Source organism: Bombina bombina, chromosome 12 (assembly GCF_027579735.1).
Source record: "Bombina bombina isolate aBomBom1 chromosome 12, aBomBom1.pri, whole genome shotgun sequence".
Classification (NCBI taxonomy): Eukaryota; Metazoa; Chordata; class Amphibia; order Anura; family Bombinatoridae; genus Bombina; species Bombina bombina.
This window is the reverse complement of record NC_069510.1, coordinates 39,847,148-39,870,726: the sequence shown is the minus strand read 5'-3', so window position 1 is coordinate 39,870,726 and position 23,579 is coordinate 39,847,148. Positions and strand designations below refer to the sequence as shown.

The window sequence follows — 23,579 nt, the reverse complement described above, 5'->3', positions numbered from 1 at the left end:
AAGAACCACATCTGGTTTAATGGTTCCTGAGCAGTCAAGCTATATTACATTCTACAATGTTTAAACTGTCTTAAATGCCTGTACAATATTTTGTTATTCAGGGGTCTGCAGAGTTTATCACAGGTGGTGCTGTTTCTGACATTAACTGTTTATCTTAGTTATTCTCTTACTAGTTTTAATGGTTATCCCTTTCCTTTAGTATAAGACCTATAGTGAACTATTTACTATTTTGATGCTGTATGTGCTGTTGATTTGTAGAACGCTGCTTTATAGCGAGACCATAACCACACCACTACTGTGGGCTGGACCCATGATACCGCTATACCTTGAGGTCTCGTAACATATAGTGCCTGGACTGAGTTTAATGCCTACCATATTTATATACTCACCTCCCCCCCTATAATAAACCTCCTTGACTAGGAGGGTTAAATATGTGGCTTATCTTGCCTATGCCGCACCTTCGCCATTTTCAATATGACCTACAAATTGAGTAAAAACTCTTAAATTCAACTCTACTGTTCATTACATTCCCTCTAAGGATAATGAATGCATATTAGGGTCCCTTAGTGGCCCAAGATGACATGAGTGGGGCTTATATTATATTATTTTACATTATAATCTATCTTATTATTCAAAAAGAGGTTACAACTTTGCTTGTGTATTATTATCTTACTGTGTTATTCATTATTGTACAGAGAATCAGTCATATGTATTGCTTTGCACAATGTACTTTGTTTCAATATTTTAATCACAGCGAACATGTTATTGAATAGACACATAGCATGTCTATCTAATCTTTGCATTATGTCATAACCTCAATAAAATATTAAAAAGGAAAAAAAAAAAGCGTTGAGAGGTCCCAACGCTGCTTTTTAACGCCCGCTGCTATTACAAGTCTTGAAATGACAGGCTCACCACTCACTTTTTTGACCAGACTCGGAAATACCGCAAATCCACTTACGTAAATTGCGTATCCTATATTTTCAATGGGACTTGCATAACGCCGGTATTACGAGTCTAACCAAAAGTGAGCGGTAGACCCTCTCCTGTCAAGACTGGTACCGCATTTTAAAGTCAGTAGTTAAGAGTTTTACACTACAACGCCGTAGCATAAAACTCTTAACTAAAGTGCTAAAAAGTACACTAACACCCATAAACTACCTATTAACCCCTAAACCGAGCCCCCCCCCCCCCCCACATCGCAAACACTAAAATAAAATTTGTAACCCCTAATCTGCCGAACCGGACATCACCGCCACTAGAATAAATATATTAACCCCTAAACTGCCGCACTCCCGCATCACAAACACAAGTTAAATATTATTAACCCCTAATCTGACGGCCCTAACATCGCCGACACCTACCTACATTTATTAACCCCTAATCTGCTGACCCCAACGTCGCTGCCACTATATTAAATGTATTAACCCCTAAATCTAAGTCTAACGCTAACCCCCCCTAACTTAAATATAATTACAAAAAATCTAAATAAAATTACTATAATTAGCTAAATTATTCCTATTTAAAATGAAATACTTACCGATAAAATAAACCCTAAGCTAGCTACAATATAACTAATAGTTACAATGTAGCTAGCTTAGGGTTTATTTTTAATTTACAGGCAACTTTGTATTTATTTTAACTAGGTACAATAGTTATTAAATAGTTATTAACTACATAGTTAAAATAAAGACAAATTTACCTGTAAAATAAAACCTAAACTAAGTTACAATTACACCTAACACTACACTATAATTAAATTAATTACCTAAACTAAATACAATTAATTACAATTTTAAAAAATAACTAAAGTACGAAAAAAACAAAACACTAAATTACAGAAAATAATAAAATAATTACAAGAATTTTAAACTAATTACATCTACTCTAATCCCCCTAACAAAATAAAAAAGCCCCCCCCCCCAAAAAAAAGCCCTACCCTATACTAAATTACAAATAGCCCTTAAAAGGGCCTTTTGCAGGGCATTGCCCCAAATAAATTAGCTCTTTTACCTGTAAAAAAAAAAGTACAAATACCCCCCCAACATTAAAACCCACCACCCACACAACCAACCCTACTCTAAAACCCACCCAATCCACCCTTAAAAAAACCTAACACTAACCCCTTGAAGATTACCTTACCGTGAGAGGTCTTCACCCAACCGGCAGAAGTGGTCCTCCAGACGGGGAGAAGTTTTCATCCAAGCCGGGCAGAAGAGGTCCTCCAGACGGGCAGAAGTCTTCATCCAGACGGCATCTTCTATCTTCATCCATCCAGCGCGGAGCGGGTCCATCTTCAATACATCCGACGCAGAGCATCCTCTTCTTTCTTCGTCCGATGACTGAATGAAGGTTCCTTTAAATGACGTCATCCTGGATGGCGTCCCTTCAATTCCGATTGGCTGATAGAATTCTATCAGCCAATCGGAATTAAGGTAGAAAAAACCCTATTGGCTAATGCAATCAGCCAATAGGATTGAACTTCAATCCTATTGGCTGATCCAATCAGCCAATAGGATTGAGCTGGCATTGTATTGGCTGTTCCAATCAGCCAATAGAATGCAAGCTCAATTCTATTGGCTGATTGCATCAGCCAATAGGATTTTTTCTACCTTAATTCAGATTGGCTGATAGAATTCTATCAGCAAATGGGAATTGAAGGGACGCCATCTTGGATGACGTCATTTAAAGGAACCTTCATTCAGTCGTTGGACGAAGAAAGAAGAGGATGCTTGCGTCGGATGTCTTGAAGATGGACCCGCTCCGCGCCGGATGGATGAAGATAGAAGATGCCGTCTGGATGAAGACTTCAGCCCGTCTGGAGGACCTCTTCTGCCTGGCTTGGATGAGGACTTCTGCCCGTCTGGAGGACCACTTCTGCCCGGTTGGGTGAAGACGTCTCACGGTAGGGTGATGTTCAAGGGTTTAGTGTTAGGTTTTTTAAGGGGGGATTGGGTGGGTTTTAGAGTAGGGTTGGTTGTGTGGGTGGTGGGTTTTAATGTTGGGGGGGATTTTACTTTTTTGTAACGGTAAAAGAGCTGATTACTTTGGGGCAATTCCCCGCAAAAGGCCCTTTTAAGGGCTATTTGTAATTTAGTGTAGGGTAGGGCTTTTTTATTTGGGGGGGCTTTTTTATTTTGTTATATTGTAGCTATCTTAGGGTTTATTTTATAGGTAAGTATTTAGTTTTGAATAGTAATAATTTAGTGAATTGTATTAATTTTATTTAGATTTATTTAAATTATATTTAAGTTGGGGGGGTTAGGGTTAGACTTAGGTTTAGGGGTTAATAACTTTATTATAGTGGTGGCGACATTATGGGCGGCAGATTAGGGGTTAATAAATGTAGTTAGGTTTGCGGCGACATTGGGGGTGGCAGATTAGGGGTTAATAAATATAATGTAGGGTTCGGCGATGTTGGGGGCAGCAGATTAGGGGTTCATAACTATAATGTAGGTGGCGGCAGTGTCCAAAGCGGCAGATTAGGGGTTAATAATATAATGCAGGTGTTAGTGATGTCGGGGGCGGCAGATTAGAGGTTAATAAGTGTAAGATTAGGGGTGTTTAGACTCGGGGTTCATGTTAGGGTGTTAGGTGTAGACATAGAAGCTGAACGCTGCTTTTTTGCAGGTGTTAGGTTTTTTTTCAGTCGGCTCTCCCCCATTGATTCCTATGGGGAAATCGTGCACGAGCACGTTTTACCTGCTCACCGCTACCATAAGCAGCGCTGGTATTGAGGTGAGATGTGGAGCTAAATTTTGCTCTTCGCTCACTTTTTTGCAGTTAATGTCGGGTTTGTAAAAACCCGTAATACCAGCACTGTCTGCAAGTGAGCAGTGAGGGAAAACTGCTCGTTAGCACCGCACCCCTGTTAACGCAAAACTTGTAATCTAGGTGATTGTTTGTGGTTATAAAACTTATTATAATGGACCATTTAACTTAAAGGGAAAGTCAGCACCAGAAATGTTGTTGTTATTCCCTTTATTACCAATTCCCCAGTTTTGCATAACCAACACAGTTGTAATAATACACTTTTTAGCTCTGTGATTATCTTGTATCTAAGCCTCTGCAAACGGGCCCCTTATTTCAGTTCTATTGACAGACTTGCATTTTAGCCAATCAGTGCTTACTCCTAAGTAACTTCACGTGCGTGAGCTCAATGTTATCTATAAGACACACATAAACTAATGCCCTCTATTGTTGAAAAAATGTCAAAATGCATTCACATAAGAGGCGGCCTTCAAGGTCTAAAAATTAGCATATAAGCCTACCTAGGTTTAGCTTTCAACTAAGAATACCAAGAGAACAAAGCAACATTGTTGATAAAAGTAAATGGGAAAGTTGTTTAAAATTACATGCCCTATTTGAATCGTGAAAGTTTATTTTGGACTTGACTGTCCTTTTAAATGCTAAATTTACCATTAGAAGTGAGCAGATGAATGTTGTCATTTCCCAACCAGAATTCACTCCACTGATTGCCGAACCCTCTCTTGTAGTAATGCCAATCTCTGTAAAAATCCACTGAACCATCCATACGTCTCTGAAATACCTACAATGAAAGAAACTTATATATGTGAAAAAAGGATTTTTTTTATATAAAAGTAAAAACAACAATGATCTATTCTTTTTTAAACTAAAATATATGGATAATATGGGGAATACTGTTACATTTAAATTGTTTACTTAATACAAAAAATTATAGGAACAATCAGATGCAATATAGAAAAATTACATATTCTGTATTGACATGCAACAAGTTAAAAAGGTACACCCATTAACAGCAAATATGTAATTTATGTATTGGTTAGTAATTGCACTCTTATCTACATTGGGCACACTACAACAAAACTGAAACTAGAGAACACAGGCATATTACTCAAGAATGTCCTATGTATATTCACTCTAAACATAATAATACAATTATATTAATAATTATATTTTAATGTATTAAATGTATTAATTAAATAACCGTTAAGAGAGATTCCTGAATCTATGCCATGTAAGAGGAAGGATGGAGAAAAGGAGACAGAAGAGGTATGGTTTACAGAGGGAGGTTAGTTAAAGTGCCACAAAACAGGTTGAAATCTGTGCATATCCTAAAAGGGCTGATTAATTTAAAATAGTTTAAAAATTGCTGGCAAGTATTTTAAAATAATTTTCAAAAATAAGCAAAATTAATTACATTGCTAAGCTGCCTGGAACAGCTAGCTCCACCCCTCTTATCAGTGTTTAGACACAGGCATTGTATTTCAACTGAGTTCACAGCTTCTAGGCATGCTCCAGCAGATACTCCCTATTCACTTTTGCACTTTACCAAAAGAACAATAAACATAGATACAGCCATAAAAGGAATTGTGTGGGAAGAGTTAGAGCGTTTACAATTCAGAAACTAAAAATAAAGGGTTAATGGCGAGGCACACTGCTGTATAAATTTGCAGGTAAAGTAATTAAAGTACATATTATATTATTTTGTCTTTATTCCCAACCTGTTTTATGTCCCTTTAAGAGTGTGAGAAGTGGGAGGGTGGAGGGCAAAGCAGATGGCTAAGTGGAGAGCAGAGTGGATATTTGAGTAGCTGCAGCATTCACCTCAAGGACTTGCATACTTAGCCAAGGAACAAAAGGTTGGTCTGATAATGAGGCAATAGCCTGTTTAGAAAGTACTAGACACACCCTTGAGTCTATCAAACAATGGTACTGTGACAGGGGGAATCTTGTCACTCGTAATTACTCTTTACGCACTAATGTTTGAAATAGTTAGCACTGAAGGAGTTAACTCTCTAGCAATCTAAGAGAAATACCTGGACTGTGAATTAAAAGCTAAATTACAAGACAGCTTAAAAGAAAGATTAGAGTGAAAATTGTTGTTTCCTAGCTTCCTAGCATAGATTTATGAGAAGCTACCATGAGAAAAGGGACTTTATTTTATTACCTGCTGTTGTACCTTCAAGTCTATTCAAGTAAAAAGGTTTGCCTGGAGGCTTTAAAGGTACAGCATATTGGTTTTCTTTGGTTTGCTGAAAATAAGCGTGTGTTTATGTTCCAGTTCATGCAATAAATACTGTAACTGTTTAAATTAAAGCCATGTATCACTCCCTCTCTCTCGCCTAGATTACAAGTGGTGCACTAACTGTAGCTCAAGTATTTAATAATATAAGAACTGGTGATGCTAGAGAGGCTGAAGACGCTCTAGGGAGCCTAAAAAAAATGATATTGCACTTGTGCTACAGTTAGCGCACAATACGTGAACTAGGCATGTATGGGCCAGATGATCTAAAGTACTCTGCTCTTGCGAGATTATCTGAGATGTCTCGTCATTACTGAGTGATACCTTAAAGAATTTCAAAACAGCATTTTTTTGTTTGAGAGCTGTTTATCTAGCTATAAGTAGAGACAGATAAATTGTAAAATAATACTCAAAAAAGCACCTAAAGATTTTGGCCTCTATTTATCAAGGTCTGTCGGACCTGATCCGACAGTGCGGATCAGGTCCGACAGACCTCGCTGAATACAGCGAGCAATACGCTCGCTGTATTCAGCATTGCACCAGCAGCTCACAAGAGCTGCTGGTGCAACGCCGCCCCCTGCAGACTCGCGGCCAATAGGCCGCCAGCAGGGAGGTGTCAATCAACCCGATCGTACTCGATCGGGTTGATTTCCGGCGATGTCTGTCCGCCTGCTCATAGCAGGCGGACAAGTTATGGAGCAGCGGTCTTTGTGACCGCTGCTTCATAACTGCTGTTTCTGGCAAGCCAGAAACACGGGGCATCAAGCTCCATTCGGAGCTTGATAAATATGCCCCTTTGTGTGAATTCTCTTTATGCCAGCATTTTTTTTTATTATCAGGCTCTAAGTCCTGGTACAGGTGCCATGACTGTAAAATGGATCTTAAGGAGTCGATGATAAGGAACCAATGGCTAGACTAGCAACTGGCAGGGCCGTTTTTAGGGGCATTGGGGAGCACTTTAAAAAAAAAAAAAATATTTTTTTTATTGTATTAAAGTGGCAGTGCTTGCTTGATAAACTACTGGTGTAGCAAAGGTTAAAATACACAGATCACAAGCATATACTTTTTGAAAGGAAGCTGTTATGTTAATTGGCTGCATTGGATGTCAATCATACTAATGGAGCAACAAGATCACAAAGGGGGCGTGTTAAAGGGACAGTCAAGTCCAAAAAAAACGTTCATGATTCAAATAGGGCATGTAATTTTAAACAACTTTCCAATTTACTTTTATCACCAATTTTGCTTTATTCTATTGGTATTTTTAGTTGAAAGCTAAACCTAGGAGGTTCATATGCTAATTTCTTAGACTTTGAAGGCCGCCTCTAATCTAAATGCATTTTGATAGTTTTTCACCACTAGAGGGCATTAGTTCATGTGTTTCATATAGATAACATTGAGCTCATGCACGTGAATTTACAGTGGAGTCAGCTCTGATTGGCTAAAATGCAAGTCTGTCAAAAGAACTGAAATAAGGGGGCAGTCTGCTGAGGCTTAGATACAAGGTTATTACAGAGGTAAAACGTGTATAATTATAACTATGTGGGTTATGTAAAACTGGGGAATGGGTAATTAAGGGATTATCTATATTTTAAAACAACAAAAATTCTGGTGTTGACTGTCCCTTTAAGAACAGATAACTACTTAAAGCTAAAACTGAAAGTAAAAAGGAGAGGAATCACCCTGAGGAAAGTAGGAGACTGTCTCACTGATCTCTGTCACTAAAGAGGTGATGCTTTATGCATATGACAAATTATTCATGGTCTTTACATAATGATATGTACATATTTTTTCGTTTTACTGAGCTAATTCAAAAAGGTGCTTTATAAAAATTGGGTTTCCACATACTAAGGAACAGGTTTTCTGTTAAGGACTGTTGAATAAAAAAAAAATCTTTTTGACATTATGCCTTTTTTGTGTGTATTTATTTACTTATTGTTTACAACGGCTTAATAATGATGGGTGTGTATGCGTCATTTACTCCATAATAACAATGGCAAGTTTTCACAAACTCACATGTGAGTGCTTGTTTCTGCTATTACTGCCTGAGTGTGTGTGTATGCCTATCTATCCCTGTTTGTGTGTGCATGTCTCTCTCTATTACTGCCTGTGTGTGCATGTCTCTGTCTATTACTGCCTGTGTGTGCATGTTTCTGTCTATTACTGCCTGAGTGTGTGTGTGTATGCCTATCTATCCCTGCCTGTGTGTGCATGTCTCTCTCTATTACTGCCTGGGTGTGTGCATGTCTCTGCCTATTACTGCTTGTGTGTGCATGTCTCTGTCTATTACTGCCTGTGTGTGTGTGTGTGCGCCTATCTATCCCTGCCTGTGTGTGCATGTCTCTGTCTATTACTTCCTGTGTGTGCATGTCTCTGTCTATTACTGCCTGGGTGTGCATGTCTCTCTCTATTACTGTCTGTGTGTGCATGTCTCTGTCTATTACTTCCTGTGTGTGCATGTCTCTCTCTATTACTGCTTGGGTGTGTGCATGTCTCTGTCTATTACTGCCTGTGTGTGTGTGTGCGCCTATCTATCCCTGCCTGTGTGTGCATGTCTCTGTCTATTACTTCCTGTGTGTGCATGTCTCTGTCTATTACTGCCGGTGTGTGCATGTCTCTGTCTATTACTGCCTGTGTGTGCATGTCTCTGTCTATTACTGCCTGTGTGAGCATGTCCCTGTCTATTACTGTCTGTGTGTGAATGTCTTTGTCTATTACTGTCTGTGTGTGCATGTCTCTGTCTATTACTGCCTGTGAGTGCACGTCTCTGTCTGTTACTGCCTGTGTTTGCATGTCTCTTTCTATTACTGCCTGTGAGTGCTTGTCTCTGTCTATTACTGTCTGTGAGTACATGTCTATGTCTATTACTGTCTGTGTGTGCATGTCTCTGTCTATTACTGTCTGTGTGTTAATGTTTGTCTATTACTGTCTGTGAGTGCATGTCTCTGTCTATTACTGTCTGTGTGTGCATGTCTGTCTATTACTGCCTGTGAGTGCTTGTCTCTGTCTATTACTGTCTGAGAGTGCATGTCTATGTCTACTACTGTCTGTGTGTGCATGTCTGTCTATTACTGTCTGTGTGTTAATGTTTGTCTATTACTGCCTGTGAGTGCTTGTCACTGTCTATTACTGTCTGTAAATGCTTGTCTCTGTCTATTACTGCCTGTGAGTGCTTGTCTCTGTCTATTACTGCCTGTGAGTGCTTGTCTCTGTCTATTACTGTCTGTGAGTGCATGTCTATGTCTATTACTGCCTGTGTGTGCATGTCTATGTCTATTACTGCCTGTGTGTGCATGTCTCTGTCTATTACTGTCTGTGTGTTAATGTTTGTCTATTACTGCCTGTGAGTGCTTGTCTCTGTCTATTACTGTATGTGAGTGCATGTCTATGTCTATTACTGTCTGTGAGTGCATGTCTCTGTCTGTTACTGCCTGTGTGTGTATGTATCTGTCTATTACTGCTTGTGTGTGCATGTCTCTGTCTATTACTGTCTGTGAGTGCATGTCTCTGTCTATTATTGTCTGTGTGTGCATGTCTCTGTCTATTACTGTCTGTGTGTGCATGTCTCTGTCTATTACTGTCTGTGTGTGCATGTCTCTGTCTATTACTGTGTGTGTGTGCATGTCTCTGTCTATTACTGCCTGTGTGTATAGTATATTTGAAAAATAAACAGCTATTACAGTTCTTTATCAAATTATTTATATGCAAAAATCTCATAGACTTTAATAGTGAATTTTGTTAAAAAAAATAGTTATAACTTTTCTAAATAATTGTAATAGACCCCTAAATATGTTACAAATACACCCAGTGCCATATTGCAATCCTTTAGAAAATCTTACCTGATGACTTTTTTGCAAAGTTCAACTTTAAAGTCTATTGAATGTTTTGTAGATACATTTTAAATATGAATTTAAAGGGATTGATATGCATTAAACAAATAAATATGCATAGCTATGAGAAAAGTATAAATATAATGGCAATTAGTAAAAGATATAAAGATATTTTTAGATAATATCAATATATTTGGAAAAAACATTGTAGTAGAAAAAGGACATATTTAAAGGGATAGGAAAATCAAAATTAAACTTTCTTTATTCAGGCTACACCAAAATGTTTTAAGACAATTCTAATATTCTTGTTCTCTTGGTATCCATTGTTGAAAAGCATATGTACATATCCTTAGCAGCACCAATGCTCTACTAGGAGCTAACTGGTGGTTGGCCACAACACACATTTGTCTCTTGTCATTTGCTCACCAGGTGTGTTCAGCTAGGTCCCAGTAGTGCACTGCTGCTTTGGAGCTGACCTCTAAATGACCTGCAAGGTCTAGGAGGGGGACTTTAGAATCTGTGAGGGAGGTGCATTTTGGAATTTTGCCCTGGGAGCCAGATTCTCTAGAAATGTCCCTGGCAACTGGTGAACCTCAGAAAGCTTCTGGTTACATGGTTACTGCTCATATGGCCAGGTCCTCTGAAAGGTCAAAGTGTACATGGCTATCTCCTTCTCCTAAGCTCTAGTGATTTCCAATATTGCTCCTTTTTAGCCTGTTACATGCTGCTGCTGGATTCACCGCATTGCCTGCACTGCCTCACACATGAGATCATTGTTTCATATAAAGATGAATTGGTGCTAAAGAGGGAGGTGTGATATCACATGCATTTTCCTATAATGTGCAATACACTTCCTTTGGAGAGTTGCCTTTGCAATGGATTTAGACTGCTCCTTTCTAGCTCCTGTGCCTGAAACCTATATCTGTACTTCACCCTATATCTGACATTTCATTTGGAATCTTCAATAAAGACAAAAGGGCAAGTGTGTCTCCATGTCTAACTTTTAAACTCATACTTACTATCCAGCCACCTCCGTCAGTTTCCATATCACAAAACACTGTCATTTGAGTCCCCAGTGGTGAATAGATTGTGTACCAGCCGTTCTGAGATGAACCCAAGTTCAGAAGCTCCTTACAGTTCTTTGCAGCTGAGGACGGTAGTAGAAAAAACTGAATGCGGATGATGTATTTACTTGATGCCATTAAGACAACAAATGGTTTGCATAGCATGCTTATTGTTTTGAACTTCAGCCAAGAAATTAGCAAACTTACTTTTATTAGCCAACACACAAGGATGTCCTTTAAAAAATGTAAATATGTTAATCTTTAATCCTTATAGGCCTTGATTACAAGAGGAGTTAAAAAACAGTAGCACTATTATATTACATAATATGTATTTATTTGAGTTATGATGAAGATTGAAATCCTCCACTACCTAAAATTTGTGATATATAATATATCGAATTTGCATATCTTACTCAGAGTTTACATACATACATATATATTTATACATATATTCTTATACAGTATATACAAATATACACACTCACATATATCATTATACACTTTTGAACCCTATATATCATATCCCTTTTAACCCCTTTTTTTATACATTTATTTCAATAGCAAACTTACGCCTAGATTACAAGTTTTGCGTTAGAAGCTGTGCGGTGCTAACAAGCAGTTTATGCTCCCTGCTCACTTACAGACAACGCTGGTATTACAGGTTTTTACAAACCCGGCAAAAAAAGTGAGCGTAGATCAAAATTTAGCTCCACATCTCACCTCAATACCAGCGCTGCTTACGTTAGTGGTGAGCTGGTAAAACATGCTCGTGCACGATTTCCCCATAGGAATCAATGGGGGAGAGCCGGCTAAAAAAAAGTTGCAAAAAGCAGCGTAAAGCTCCTAACGCAGCCCCATTGATTCCTATGGGGAAATACTTTTTATGTCTACACCTAACATGAACCCGAGTCTAAACACCCCTAATCTTACACTTATTAACCCTTAATCTGCTGCCCTCGACATCACCGACACCTGTATTATATTATTAACCCCTAATCTGCCGCTCCGGACACCGCCACCACCTACATTATACTTATGAACCCCTAATCTGCCACCCCCAACATCGCCGACACCTACATTTTATTTATTAACCCCTACTCTGCCGCCCCCAATTTCGCCGCAACCTACCTACATGTATTAACCCCTAATCTGCCGCCCCCTACGTCGCCACCACTATAATAAAGTTATTAACCCCTAAACCTAAGTCTAACCCTAACCCTAACACCCCCTAACTTAAATATAATTAAAATAAATCTAAATAAAATTACTACAATTAACTAAATAATTCCTATTTAAAACTAAATACTCACCTGTAAAATAATCCCTAAAATAGCTACAATATAACTAAAAGTTACATTGTATCTAGCTTAGGGTTTATTTTTATTTTTATTTTACAGGCAACTTTGTATTTATTTTAACTAAGTAGAATAGTTATTAAATAGTTATTAACTATTTAATAACTACCTAGTTAAAATAAAGACAAATTTACCTGTAAAATAAAACCTATCCTAAGTTACAATTACACCTAACACTACACTACAATTAAATTAATTACCTAAATTAAATACAATTAATTACAATTAAAAAAAAATGATCTAAAGTACAAAAAAACAAACACTAAATTACAGAAAATAATAAACAAATTACAAGATTTTTAAACTAATTACACCTAATCTAATCCCCCTAAGGGTGATGGGGGAAACCAGACGTGGACTCCTTGCCCAATGTGTTTAGAGGGATATGGCTGCACCTCACTGACGAGGCCCAAAGGAGGCCGAAACGATCATCTGGGGTTGTCATGTTCCTTGTTCAGAGGAAAATTGCCTGGTATTTCGGGGCTGGACTGACCATGTCGGCGGGATCAGACTGATATACTACAGGAAAGTTTTCCTCTGTGAAAAGCACAATTGGGCAGAAAGAAGCTACTACCAGGTGGCAACCGGGCCATAGAACAAGCTATTAATGCTTCTGTTCGTTCCTGGCAGACTGCTTCTCATTCTGTTTTGCAAAAATAAAAAAGCACCACCAAAATAGAAAAGCCCTACCCTACACTAAATTACAAATAGCCCTTAAAAGGGCCTTTTGCAGGGCATTGCCCTAAAGTAATCAGCTCTTTTACCTGAAACAAAAATTACAAATCCACCCCAACATTAAAACCCACCACCCACACAACCAACCCTACTCTAAAATCCACCCAATCCCCCCTTAAAAAAAAACTAACACTAACCCCCTGAAGATCACCCTACCGGGAGACGTCTTCACCCAACCGGGCAGAAGTGGTCCTCCAGATGGGCAGAAGTCTCCATCCAGACAGCATATTCTATCTTCATCCATCCGGCGCGAAGCAGGTCCATCTTCAAGACATCCGATGCGGAGCATCCTCTTCTGACGATGGCCAACGACTGAATGAAGGTTCCTTTAAATGACGCCATCCAAGTGGCGTCCCTTAAATTACGATTGACTGATGAATTCTATCAGCCAATCGGAATTAAGGTAGAAAAAATCCTATTGGCTGATGCAATCAGCCAATAGGATTGAACTGGCATTCTATTGGCTGATTGGAACAGCCAATAGAATGCCAGCTCAATCCTATTGGCTGATTGGATCAGCCAATTGGATTGAACTTCAATCCTATTGGCTGATTGCATCAGCCAATAGGATTTTTTCTACCTTAATTCTGATTGGCTGATAGAATTCTATCAGCCAATCAGAATTGAAGGGACGCCATCTTGAATGATGTCATTTAAAGGAACCTTCATTCAGTCGTCATCCGTCGTCAAAAGAGGATGCTCCGCATCGGATGTCTTGAAGATGGAGCCGCTCCACGCCGGATGGATGAAGATAGAAGATGCCGTCTGGATGAAGACTTCTGCCCATCTGGAGGACCACTTCTGCCCGGTTGGATGAAATTGTCTCCCATTAGGGTGATCTTCAGGGGGTTATTGTTAGGTTTTTTTTAAGGGGGGATTGGGTGGGTTTTAGAGTAGGGTTGGTTGTGTGGGTGGTGGGTTTTATTGTTGGGGGGGGAATTGTAATTTTTTTTCAGGTAAAAGAGCCGATTACTTTGGGGCAATGCCCCGCAAAAGTCCCTTTTAAGGGCTATTTGTAATTTAGTGTAGGGTAGGGCTATTTTATTTTTGGGGGGCTTTTTTTATTTTGTTAGGGGATTAGATTAGGTGTAATTAGTTTAAAAATCTTGTCATTTGTTTATTATTTTCTGTAATTTAGTGGGTTTTTTTGTACTTTAGATAAAAAAAATGTAATTGTAATTAATTGTATTTAATTTACGTAATTAATTTAATTGTAGTGTAGTGTTAGGTGTAATTGTAACTTAGGTTAGGTTTTATTTAACAGGTAAAATGTTCTTTATTTTAACTAGGTAGTTATTAAATAGTTAATAACTATTTAATAACTATTGTACCAAGTTAAAATAAATACAAAGTTGCCTGTAAAATAAAAATAAACCCTAAGCTAGATACAATGTAACTATTGGTTATATTGTAGCTAGCTTAGGGTTTATTTTATAGGTAAGTATTTAGTTTTAAATAGGAATTATTTAGTTAATTGTAGTAATTTTATTTAGATTTATTTTAATTATATTTAAGTTAGGGGGTGTTAGGGTTAGACAGGTTTAGGGGTTAATAACTTTATTATAGTGGCGGCGACGTTGGGGACGGCAGATTAGGGCTTAATAAATGTAGGTAGGTAGCGGCAAAGTTAGGGCCGGCAGATTAGGGGTTAATAATATTTAACTAGTGTTTGCGATGTGGGAGTGTGGCGGTTTAGGGGTTAATATATTTATTAAAGTGGCAGCGATGTCCAGTTCGGCAGATTAGGGGTTAACATATTTATATAAATCTCTCCAAAACTGAGCTCCTCATTTTCCCCCCTTCTTCCAAAATCTCCACCCCCAATATCTCTATAACTGTCGACAACTTCATCATTACCCCTACCCCGCATGCCCGATGTCTCGGGGTCACATTTGACTCAGATCTTTCCTTCACTCCTCACATTCAGTCCTTGGCTACAGCCTGCCGCTTCCACCTTAAAAACATCTCTAAAATTAGACACTTCCTTACACAAGACACAACTAAGATTTTAATCCACTCTCTCATTCTTTCCCGCCTTGATTACTGCAACTCTGTCCTCTCTGGTCTCCCCACCTGCCGCCTAGCTCCTTTACAATCCATAATGAATGCCTCTGCCAGACTCATCTTCCTTACACGCCGCTCTTCATCTGCTGCGCCTCTCTGCCAATCCCTTCACTGGCTTCCTCTTGCCTCTAGGATCAAACACAAAACTCTCACTCTTACATACAAAGCCCTCAACTGCACTGCTCCCCCCTACATCTCAGACCTTGTCTCCAGATACTCTCCCTCCCGTCCCCTTCGCTCTGCTCATGACATCCTACTCTCCTCCTCTCTTGTTACCTCCTCACATTCCCGTTTACAGGACTTCTCCAGACTGGCTCCCATCTTGTGGAACTCTCTGCCTCGCTCCACAAGACTCTCTTCTAGTTTTTAAAGCTTCAAGTGCTCCCTAAAGACTCTACTGTTCAGGGACGCATACAACCTACGCTAACCTTTCCTAATACCAGTTCCTCTCCTCCACTGCAATCCCCTGAACCCTCTTAGCATGTAAGCCTAAAAGTCCAGCTGTTTGTAGATCACCTTCTTAAGAGCTGACTACAACAGTGCAACTCTTGGCAGGGCCCTCTACCCTATAATTGTTTTGTTGTACTCCCCCTTTGTTTATAGCGCTGCGGAATCTGTTGGCGCTCTACAAATAACCGATAATAATAATAATAGTGTTTGCGATGTGGTGGGGACTCGGTTTAGGGGTTAATAGGTAGTTTATGGGTGTTAGTGTACTTTTTAGCACTTTAGTTAAAAGTTTTATGCTACGGCGTTGTAGTGTAAAACTCTTAACTACTGACTTTTAAATGCGGTACCAGTCTTGACAGGAGAGGGTTTACCGCTCACTTTTTGTCAGACTCGTAATACCGGCGCTATGCAAGTCCCATTGAAAATATAGGATACGCAATTGACCTAAGTGGATTTGCGGTATTTCCGAGTCTGGCCAAAAAAGTGAGCGGTGAGCCTGTACCTGCAAGACTCGCAATACCAGCGGGCGTTAAAAAGCAGCATTTGGACCTCTTAACCCTGCTTTTTAACCCTAACGCATAACTCGCAATCTAGGCCTTATATTTTACTTTTTTTTATGTTTATATATGAGTGTAATACTTTATTTTATTATGTTTTATATGTTTTTGTTATACTTTTATGCTAGCCTTAACACTTTTCTTCAGGTCTCAAGTCATGTAAACTTTTTGTAGCACTGTTATGTGTTCGATTGAATGCAGCACAAAACTTTAATTTTTTTAGTATGAGGGACGGCTTAGGGAGTCCAGACAGGCAGAGGTGCTCACAGGTTAACCAGGTAGGGATAGGGAAGCCACAGCAGAGGATCCATCAGCCCGAGAATAAATAGGTGCGTGATGTCACTAGCCCATAGCCACAGACTGCAGCATGGAGCGACCCCCACAGCCACAGACGGCCACACGGAGCATTACAATTATTAGTGTTAGCATTTAGTAGGCCTTAATAAAATATCCACCCCCATACCTATATAGGGGTTGATTAGGTGATTAGTGTTTTTTTAGCATTTAGTAGGCCTTAATCATCTAATCAACCCCCATTTAAGTATGTTCGTTCCGTGGGGGTTCTGTGCATCCTGAAATTCTGTATGTGGCGGCAACCGCATGAAAAGGAAGGCTCTAAGAAGAGAGCTCTAGATTTGATGCTAATAGACGAGGAGTGAAGGCTGCAGAAGAGGCCCCAAAGTCCGACTCCACCACTGCGAAGATGGGCCCCTGGTTCCAGGAACCGGGATGAAGAGGGCCCAATGCCGAAACAAGAGGAGCTGAATTTTCGCAGGGTGAGTGACTTTGGTTTTAGTTAGGGCTTTTTTGGGTGGATTTTTTTATTTTAAAGAATAGGCTTTTTTATTTAAAATTTTAATTGTATGATAGGTTTTGTAGTTAGCCTTTATTATTTTGGGGGGTGGGGGTTACTTGTATTGCAGAGGGGGTGATGTAATTTATTTTAATGTAAAAGAGCTGCATTCACTTTAGGGCAATGCCCTACAAAAGTCCCTTTTAATGGCTATTGTAATTTAAATTTAGTGTTAGGGTTTAGGAGTTTTTTTTGTTTTGGGTAGGTTTTATTTTTTATGGGGCATGTAGTTAAGTGTTGGGAATGATGGTGTTTTTTTATTTTGGATACTGTCTTTCTTATTTTATGTAACTTAGACGTTTTTTATTTTCTGCAACTTGTTTCCCCCCCCCCAATAACTTAGGGGGTTTAGTTTAGAGGGGTGGTAAGGTGTTAGGTAGAGTCGGGTTAGTTTGCGTCGGGGGTTGTGGTGGGGTTAATAGTGTAGGGTTCTTGCGGTGGGCTAGTGGCGGATTAGGGATTAATAATGTAGGGTACTTGCGGTGGGGTAGAGGCAGATTAGGGGTTAATAATATAGGGTACTTGCGGTGGGCTAGTGGCGGTATTGCAAGGTCTCTCCATGAATTTTAGCAAATCAAATTTCAGCTTCAGAGCTGTTGTTCTTACTATGCAGATTCTTGATTTGAAGAATAGATATCTATATTACAATATAATACTAAAAAAAATCACAATGGCCTCTATTTATCAAAGGTCTTGCGGACCTGATCCGACAGTGCGGATCAGGTCCGCAAGACCTCGCTAAATGCGGAGAGCAATACGCTCTCCACATTTAACATTGCACCAGCAGCTCACAAGAGCTGCTGGTGCAACGCCGCCCCCTGCTGACTCACGGCCAATCGGCCGCCAGCAGGGGGTGTCAATCAACCCGATCGTACTCGATCGGGTTGATTTCCGGCGATTTCTGTCCGCCTGCTCAGAGCAGGCGGACAGGGTTATGGAGCAGCGGTCTTTAGACCGCTGCTTCATAACTTGTGTTTCTGGCGAGTCTGAAGACTCGCCAGAAACACGGCCCTTCAAGCTCCGTAGGAAGCTTGATAAATATGGGCCAATGATTCTTCATGATTTCTCTCTATGTCGGTGATTTTTTGATAATTGACCCCTGAAACTCAGACCTGTAAGTGAAAGAGAGTTTACAGCTGAAAAACTATCCCCTGACTTTTGTGGACCTTGTATTAAAATATATAATATTTTGTTAACAGACGTTTTAGCTTTATGTATCCAGGAAATATTGCTAATAAGAGCATTTAACTATTTAATAAACATGTCTTCACCTAATCAGCCATTAACCAAAGGGCACAACACAATTAGTGCTAAATCAGATAGCTTTGGGCCAATAAGCATAAATATTGCCTTCCTTCTTTCTGTAGATAAAGCTGAATTACAGTTGCCAATAAGCACAGAGATCTACATTTGTGTTATTGGATAAAGCTTCCTCAGTTCAAAGATTGTTGAAGCAGGACCAAAAGAGCTTAGTATCTTGCCCTGGCATATTTCAAGATTTGCTATCTTTTTTCGGTGCTTTAAAAGGACATGAATCCCATTTTTTTTTTCTTTCAAGATTTAGAAAGAGCATGCAATTTTAAACAACTTTCCAATTTATTTCTATTATTTAATTTGCTTCATTCTCTTGATATTCTTTCTTGAAAAGCATATCTAGATAGGCTCAAGTAGCTGCTGATTGGTGGCTGCACATAGATTCCGCATTTGATTGACTCACCCATGTGCATTGACATTTCTTCAACAAAGGATGTCTGAAGAATGAGGCAAATTAAATTATAGAAGTAAATTGGAATGTTGTTTAAAATTGTATTCTCTATCCGAATCATGAAGAAAAAATGTGTGTTTCATGTACCTTTAACCTAAGCAACCAATAAATGTTTTCAATTTATTCTAACTTGTTTGAGAACTTAAAGGGACAGTCTACTCCAACATTTTTATTGTCTAAAAAGATAGATAATCCCTTTATTAACAATTCCCCAGTTTTGCATAAACAACACCGTTATATAAATATATATATATATATATATATATATATAGATATATAAAAGGCGATTTTCAACGGTTTAGAAATCCGTTTGAACCTACCTAAGTTTAGCTTTTGAAAAATACCATCAAGGGAACAAAGCAAATTTAATGATAAAAGTCAATTGGAAAGTTGTTTAAAATTGCATGCCCTATCTGATTTATGAAAGTTTAATTTTGACTAGACTGTCCCTTTAAACTCTTGCATTAACATTCATGTTTGGCCATTTCATTTTATAGGTTCTATTTTAAGAAATATATGTATATGTGCATGATGTCCATGCATAGTATGTGTGTGTGCGCACTATGTGCTTGTGTAATAGGCATGTACGTGTTTATGACGTGTATGCGTAGTATGATATGCATGTGTTTAGTATGTGCCTGTGTATGATGTGCATGAGTAATAGATTTATGTGTATGTGTGTGTGCATGCGTATGTGTGTGCATTATGTGCATGGGTAGTATGTGAGTGTGTGTTCAATTATGTGTGAGCATTATGTGCAATGCATGTGCAGTATGTGAATGTGTGCGCCCGTATGTGTGAGCTTTATGTGCTTGTGTGGTATTTCACGGAACAGTCCCGATTTTAGGGTTCTGTTCCGCTGTCCCAGGTTGCTAGTCATCTGTCCCACATTGTATGTGAGTGTGTATGCGCGTATATGTGAGCATTATGTGCATGTGTAGTATTGGAGTGTGTGCACGCGTATGTGTGAGCATTATGTGCATGTGTAGTATGTGAATGTGTGTGCGCGTATATGTGAGCATTATGTGAATGTGTAGCATGTGAGTGTGTGCACGTGTATGTGTAAGTGAGTGTATCTGCGCGTATGTGTGAGCATTATGTGCATGTGTAGTATGTGAGTGTGTGTGAGCATTATGTTAATGTGTAGTATGTGAGTGACTGTGTGCGTATGTGTGAGCATTATGTGTAGTATGTGAGTGTGTGCACACATATGTGTGAGCATTATGTGCATGTGTAGTATATGAGTGTGTGTGTGCGCGTATGTGTGAGCATTATGTGCATGTGTAGTATGTGAGTGTGTGTGTGCATATTTATGAGCATTATGTGCACGTGTTGTATGTGAGTGTGTGTGTGTGTGTGCGTATGTGTGAGTATTATGTGAATGTGTAGTATGTGAGTGTGCGTATGTGTGAGCATTATGTGAATGAGTAATATGTGAGTGTGTGCACGTATGTGTGAGTATTATGTGAATGTATAATTTGTGAGTGTGTGCACGTATGTGTGAGTATTATGTGAATGTGTAGTATGTGAGTGCGTGTTCGCGTATGTGTGAGCATTATGTGCATGTATAGTATATGAGTGTGTGTGCGGGTATGTGTGAGCATTATGTGAATGTGTAATATGTGAGTGTGTGCGCATATGTGTGAGTATTATGTGAATGTGTAGTATGTGAGTGTGTGTTCGCGTATGTGTGAGCATTATGTGCATGTGTAGTATTAGAGTGTGTGTGCATATGTGTGAGCATTATGTGCATGTGTAGTATTAGAGTGTGTGTGCGCGTATGTGTGAACATTATGTACATGTGGTGTATGTGAGTGTGTGCGCGTATGTGTGAGTACTATGTGCATGTAAAGTATGAGTGTGTGTGCGCGTATGTGTGAGAATTATGTGCATGTGTTGTATGTGAGTGTGTGTGCGCGTATGTGTGAGCATTATGTGCATGTGTTGTATGTGAGTGTGTGTGCGCGTATGTGTGAGCATTATGTGCATGTGTTGTATGTGAGTGTGTGTAGTTTTTATATTACCTGTGTGCAGTGTTTGTGTAGGAGAGTTTTCAGTAACTCTTAATGCCAGCGCTATGGAGACATACTTGAAAACTAGAGAAATCTCAATGTATCCTTCCTGGTAAAATATTTTATAAATAAATTTGTTTAGTGTATATTTGTGTAGTTTGTGTGCATCTGTGTAGTGTGTGTTTTTCACCAAACCAAAATAAAAATAAAAAAATCTACAGGTAGATTACGAGTTTTGCGCTAAACAGGGTGCGAAACTAACGCCAAAAAATGTGTTATTTCACTCTCCATAGCGCTGGCATTACGAGTTACTGAAAAACCTCCTTGTGCGTGCGATATGGTGGCGTTAAGCTCCATACCGCACAAAATCCAAGGGCTGCTTTGACGTGCTCGTGCACGCTTTCCCCCATAGACATCAATGGCGAGAGAGTGTTAGAAAAAAAAATAATACCTGAAGTGCGGAATGAAAAATTGCCGTAACGCAACCCCATTGATGTCTATGGAAAAAAAAAAAGTTATGTTTAAACCTAACACCCTAACATAAACCCCAAGTCTAAACACACCTAATCTGCCGCCCCCGACATCGACGACACCTAAATAAAGTTATTACCCCAATTCCGCCACTCTCCGACATTGCCGACACTATAATAAAGCTATTAACCCCTAAACCTCCGGCCTCCCACACCACCGCCACAAAAAAACTATTAACTCCTAAACCTCCGGCCTCCTACATCGCCTCCACTAAATAAACCTATTAGCCCCTAAACCTCCGGCCTCCCACATTGCCGCTACTAAATAAACTTATTAACCCCTAAACCTCCGGCCCCCCACATTGCCGCTACTAAATAAACTATTAACCCCTAAACCACCAGCCCCCCCACATCGCAAAACACTAAATTAAACTATTAACCTCTAAACCTAACACCCCCTAACTTTAAATTAAAATTACAATATAACTATCTTAAAATAAATAAAAACTTACCTGTGAAATAAAAAAAAATAAGTTTAATCTATAAATTAACCTAAAATAACTATTCTAATCAAATAAAAAAAACTACAAATTAAAAAATCTAAATTACAAATTTAAAAAAAAAACTAACACTATGAAAAAAATAAAAAAATCTAAAATTCCAAAAAAATAATAAACACTAAATTATGAAAAATAAAAAACACTAAGCTTACAAAAAATAATAACGAAATTATCAAAAATAAAAACAATTACACCTAATCTAATAGCCCTATAAAAATAAAAAGCCCCTCAAAATAAAAACACCCCCTAGCCTACAATAAGCTACCAATAACCCTTAAAAGGGCCTTTTGTAGGGCATTGCCTTAAGTTAAACAGCTCTTTTAACTGTAAAAAAAATACAAAGTCCCCCCAACAGTAAAATCCCCCACCCAACCAAACCCCCCAAATAAAAAAAAACTAACTCTAAAAAAAACCTAAGCTACCCATTGCCCCTAAAGGGGCATTTTTATGGGCATTGCCCTTAAAAGGGCATTCAGCTCTTTTTCATTGCCCTTAAAAGGGCATTCAGCTCTTTTAAAAAAGCTCAAAGCCCTAATCTAAAAAAAAAAAACACCCAAAAAACTGAAAAAAAACCCCTAACACTAATCCCAGAATATCTACTCATGGTTGCTGAAGTCTGGACATCCATCTCCATCCAGGCAGTGAGAAGTCTCCATCCAGGCAGCTTCTGAAATCCTATTGGCTGTTAAAATCAGCCAATAGGATGAGAGCTTCTGAAATCCTATTGGCTGTTCAAATCAGCCAATAGGATGAGAGCTTCTGAAATCCTATTGGCTGTTCAAATCAGCCAATAGAATGAGAGCTACTGAAATCCTATTGGCTGTTTTGAAGAGCCAATAGGATGAGAGCTACTGAAATCCTATTGGTTGTTCAAAACAGCCAATAGGATTTCAGTAGCTCTCATCCTATTGGCTGTTTTGAAGAGCCAATAGGATTTCAGAAGCTCTCATCCTACTGGCTGATTTGAATTTGAAGAATCAAATCAGCCAATAGGAATGCAAGGTACGCCATTTTGAAGGTGCTCGGCGGTGACCGAATGAAGAGGACACTCTGCGCAGAATGTCTTCGGCGTCCAGGATGGCTCCACTCTGCGTCGCCGGAGTGAAAATAGAAGACGCCCCCTGGATGGATGAAGATATCGCCACCTGGATGAAGACTTCTTGCCGCCTAAATGGAGATGGATGTCCGGTGTTCAGGAACCATGAGTAGATATTCTGGAGTTAGTGTTAGTTTTGTTTTGTTTTTTAGATTAGGGCTTTTTTTAAAAAGCGGAATTCCCTTTTAAGGGCAATGAAAAAAACCTGAGCGCCCTTTTAAGGGCAATGCCCATACAAATGTCCCCCTTTAGGGGCAATGGGTAGTTTAGGTATTTTTATTTTGGGGGGTTGGTTGGGTGGTGGGTTTTACTGTTGGGGAGACTTTGTATTTTTTTACAGGTAAAAGAGCTGTGTAACCTTTTAAGGGCTATTGGTAGTTTATTGTAGGCTAGGGGTTAATTTTTATAGGGCTATTAGATTAGGTGTAATTGTTTTTATTTTTGATAATTTTGTTTATTATTTTTTGTAAGCTTAGGGTTTTTTATTTTTCAAAATTTAGTGTTTATTATTTGTTTGTAATTATAGATTTTTTTATTTTTTTTGTAGTGTTATTTTTTTTTAAAAAAATTGTAATTTAGATTTTTTTAATTGGTAGTATTTTTTATTATATTAGAAAAGTAATGTTATGTTAATGTATAGTTTAATATTAGGTTTATTTTTATTTCACAGGTTATTTTAAGATAGTTATATTGTAATTTCAAGTTATGGGATGTTAGGTTTAGGGGTTAATAGTTTAATTTAGTGTTTTGCAATGTGGGGGCCC

General features: G+C 38.8%; 1 protein-coding gene across 2 annotated transcripts in view; it reads right to left on the bottom strand.

Moving 5' to 3' along the window:
* Window positions 1–23,579, bottom strand: part of LOC128643149 (ficolin-1-B-like) — a 114,328-nt gene that overhangs the window by 47,319 nt on the left and 43,430 nt on the right. For both annotated transcript variants that reach the window (XM_053696114.1, XM_053696115.1), the window contains exons 3-4: window positions 10,854–10,981; window positions 4,420–4,549 (exon numbers count right to left, since the gene is read on the bottom strand). In XM_053696114.1, the coding sequence (XP_053552089.1) occupies window positions 4,420–4,549; window positions 10,854–10,981 (258 nt within the window). The remainder of the gene's footprint in view (window positions 1–4,419; window positions 4,550–10,853; window positions 10,982–23,579) is intronic.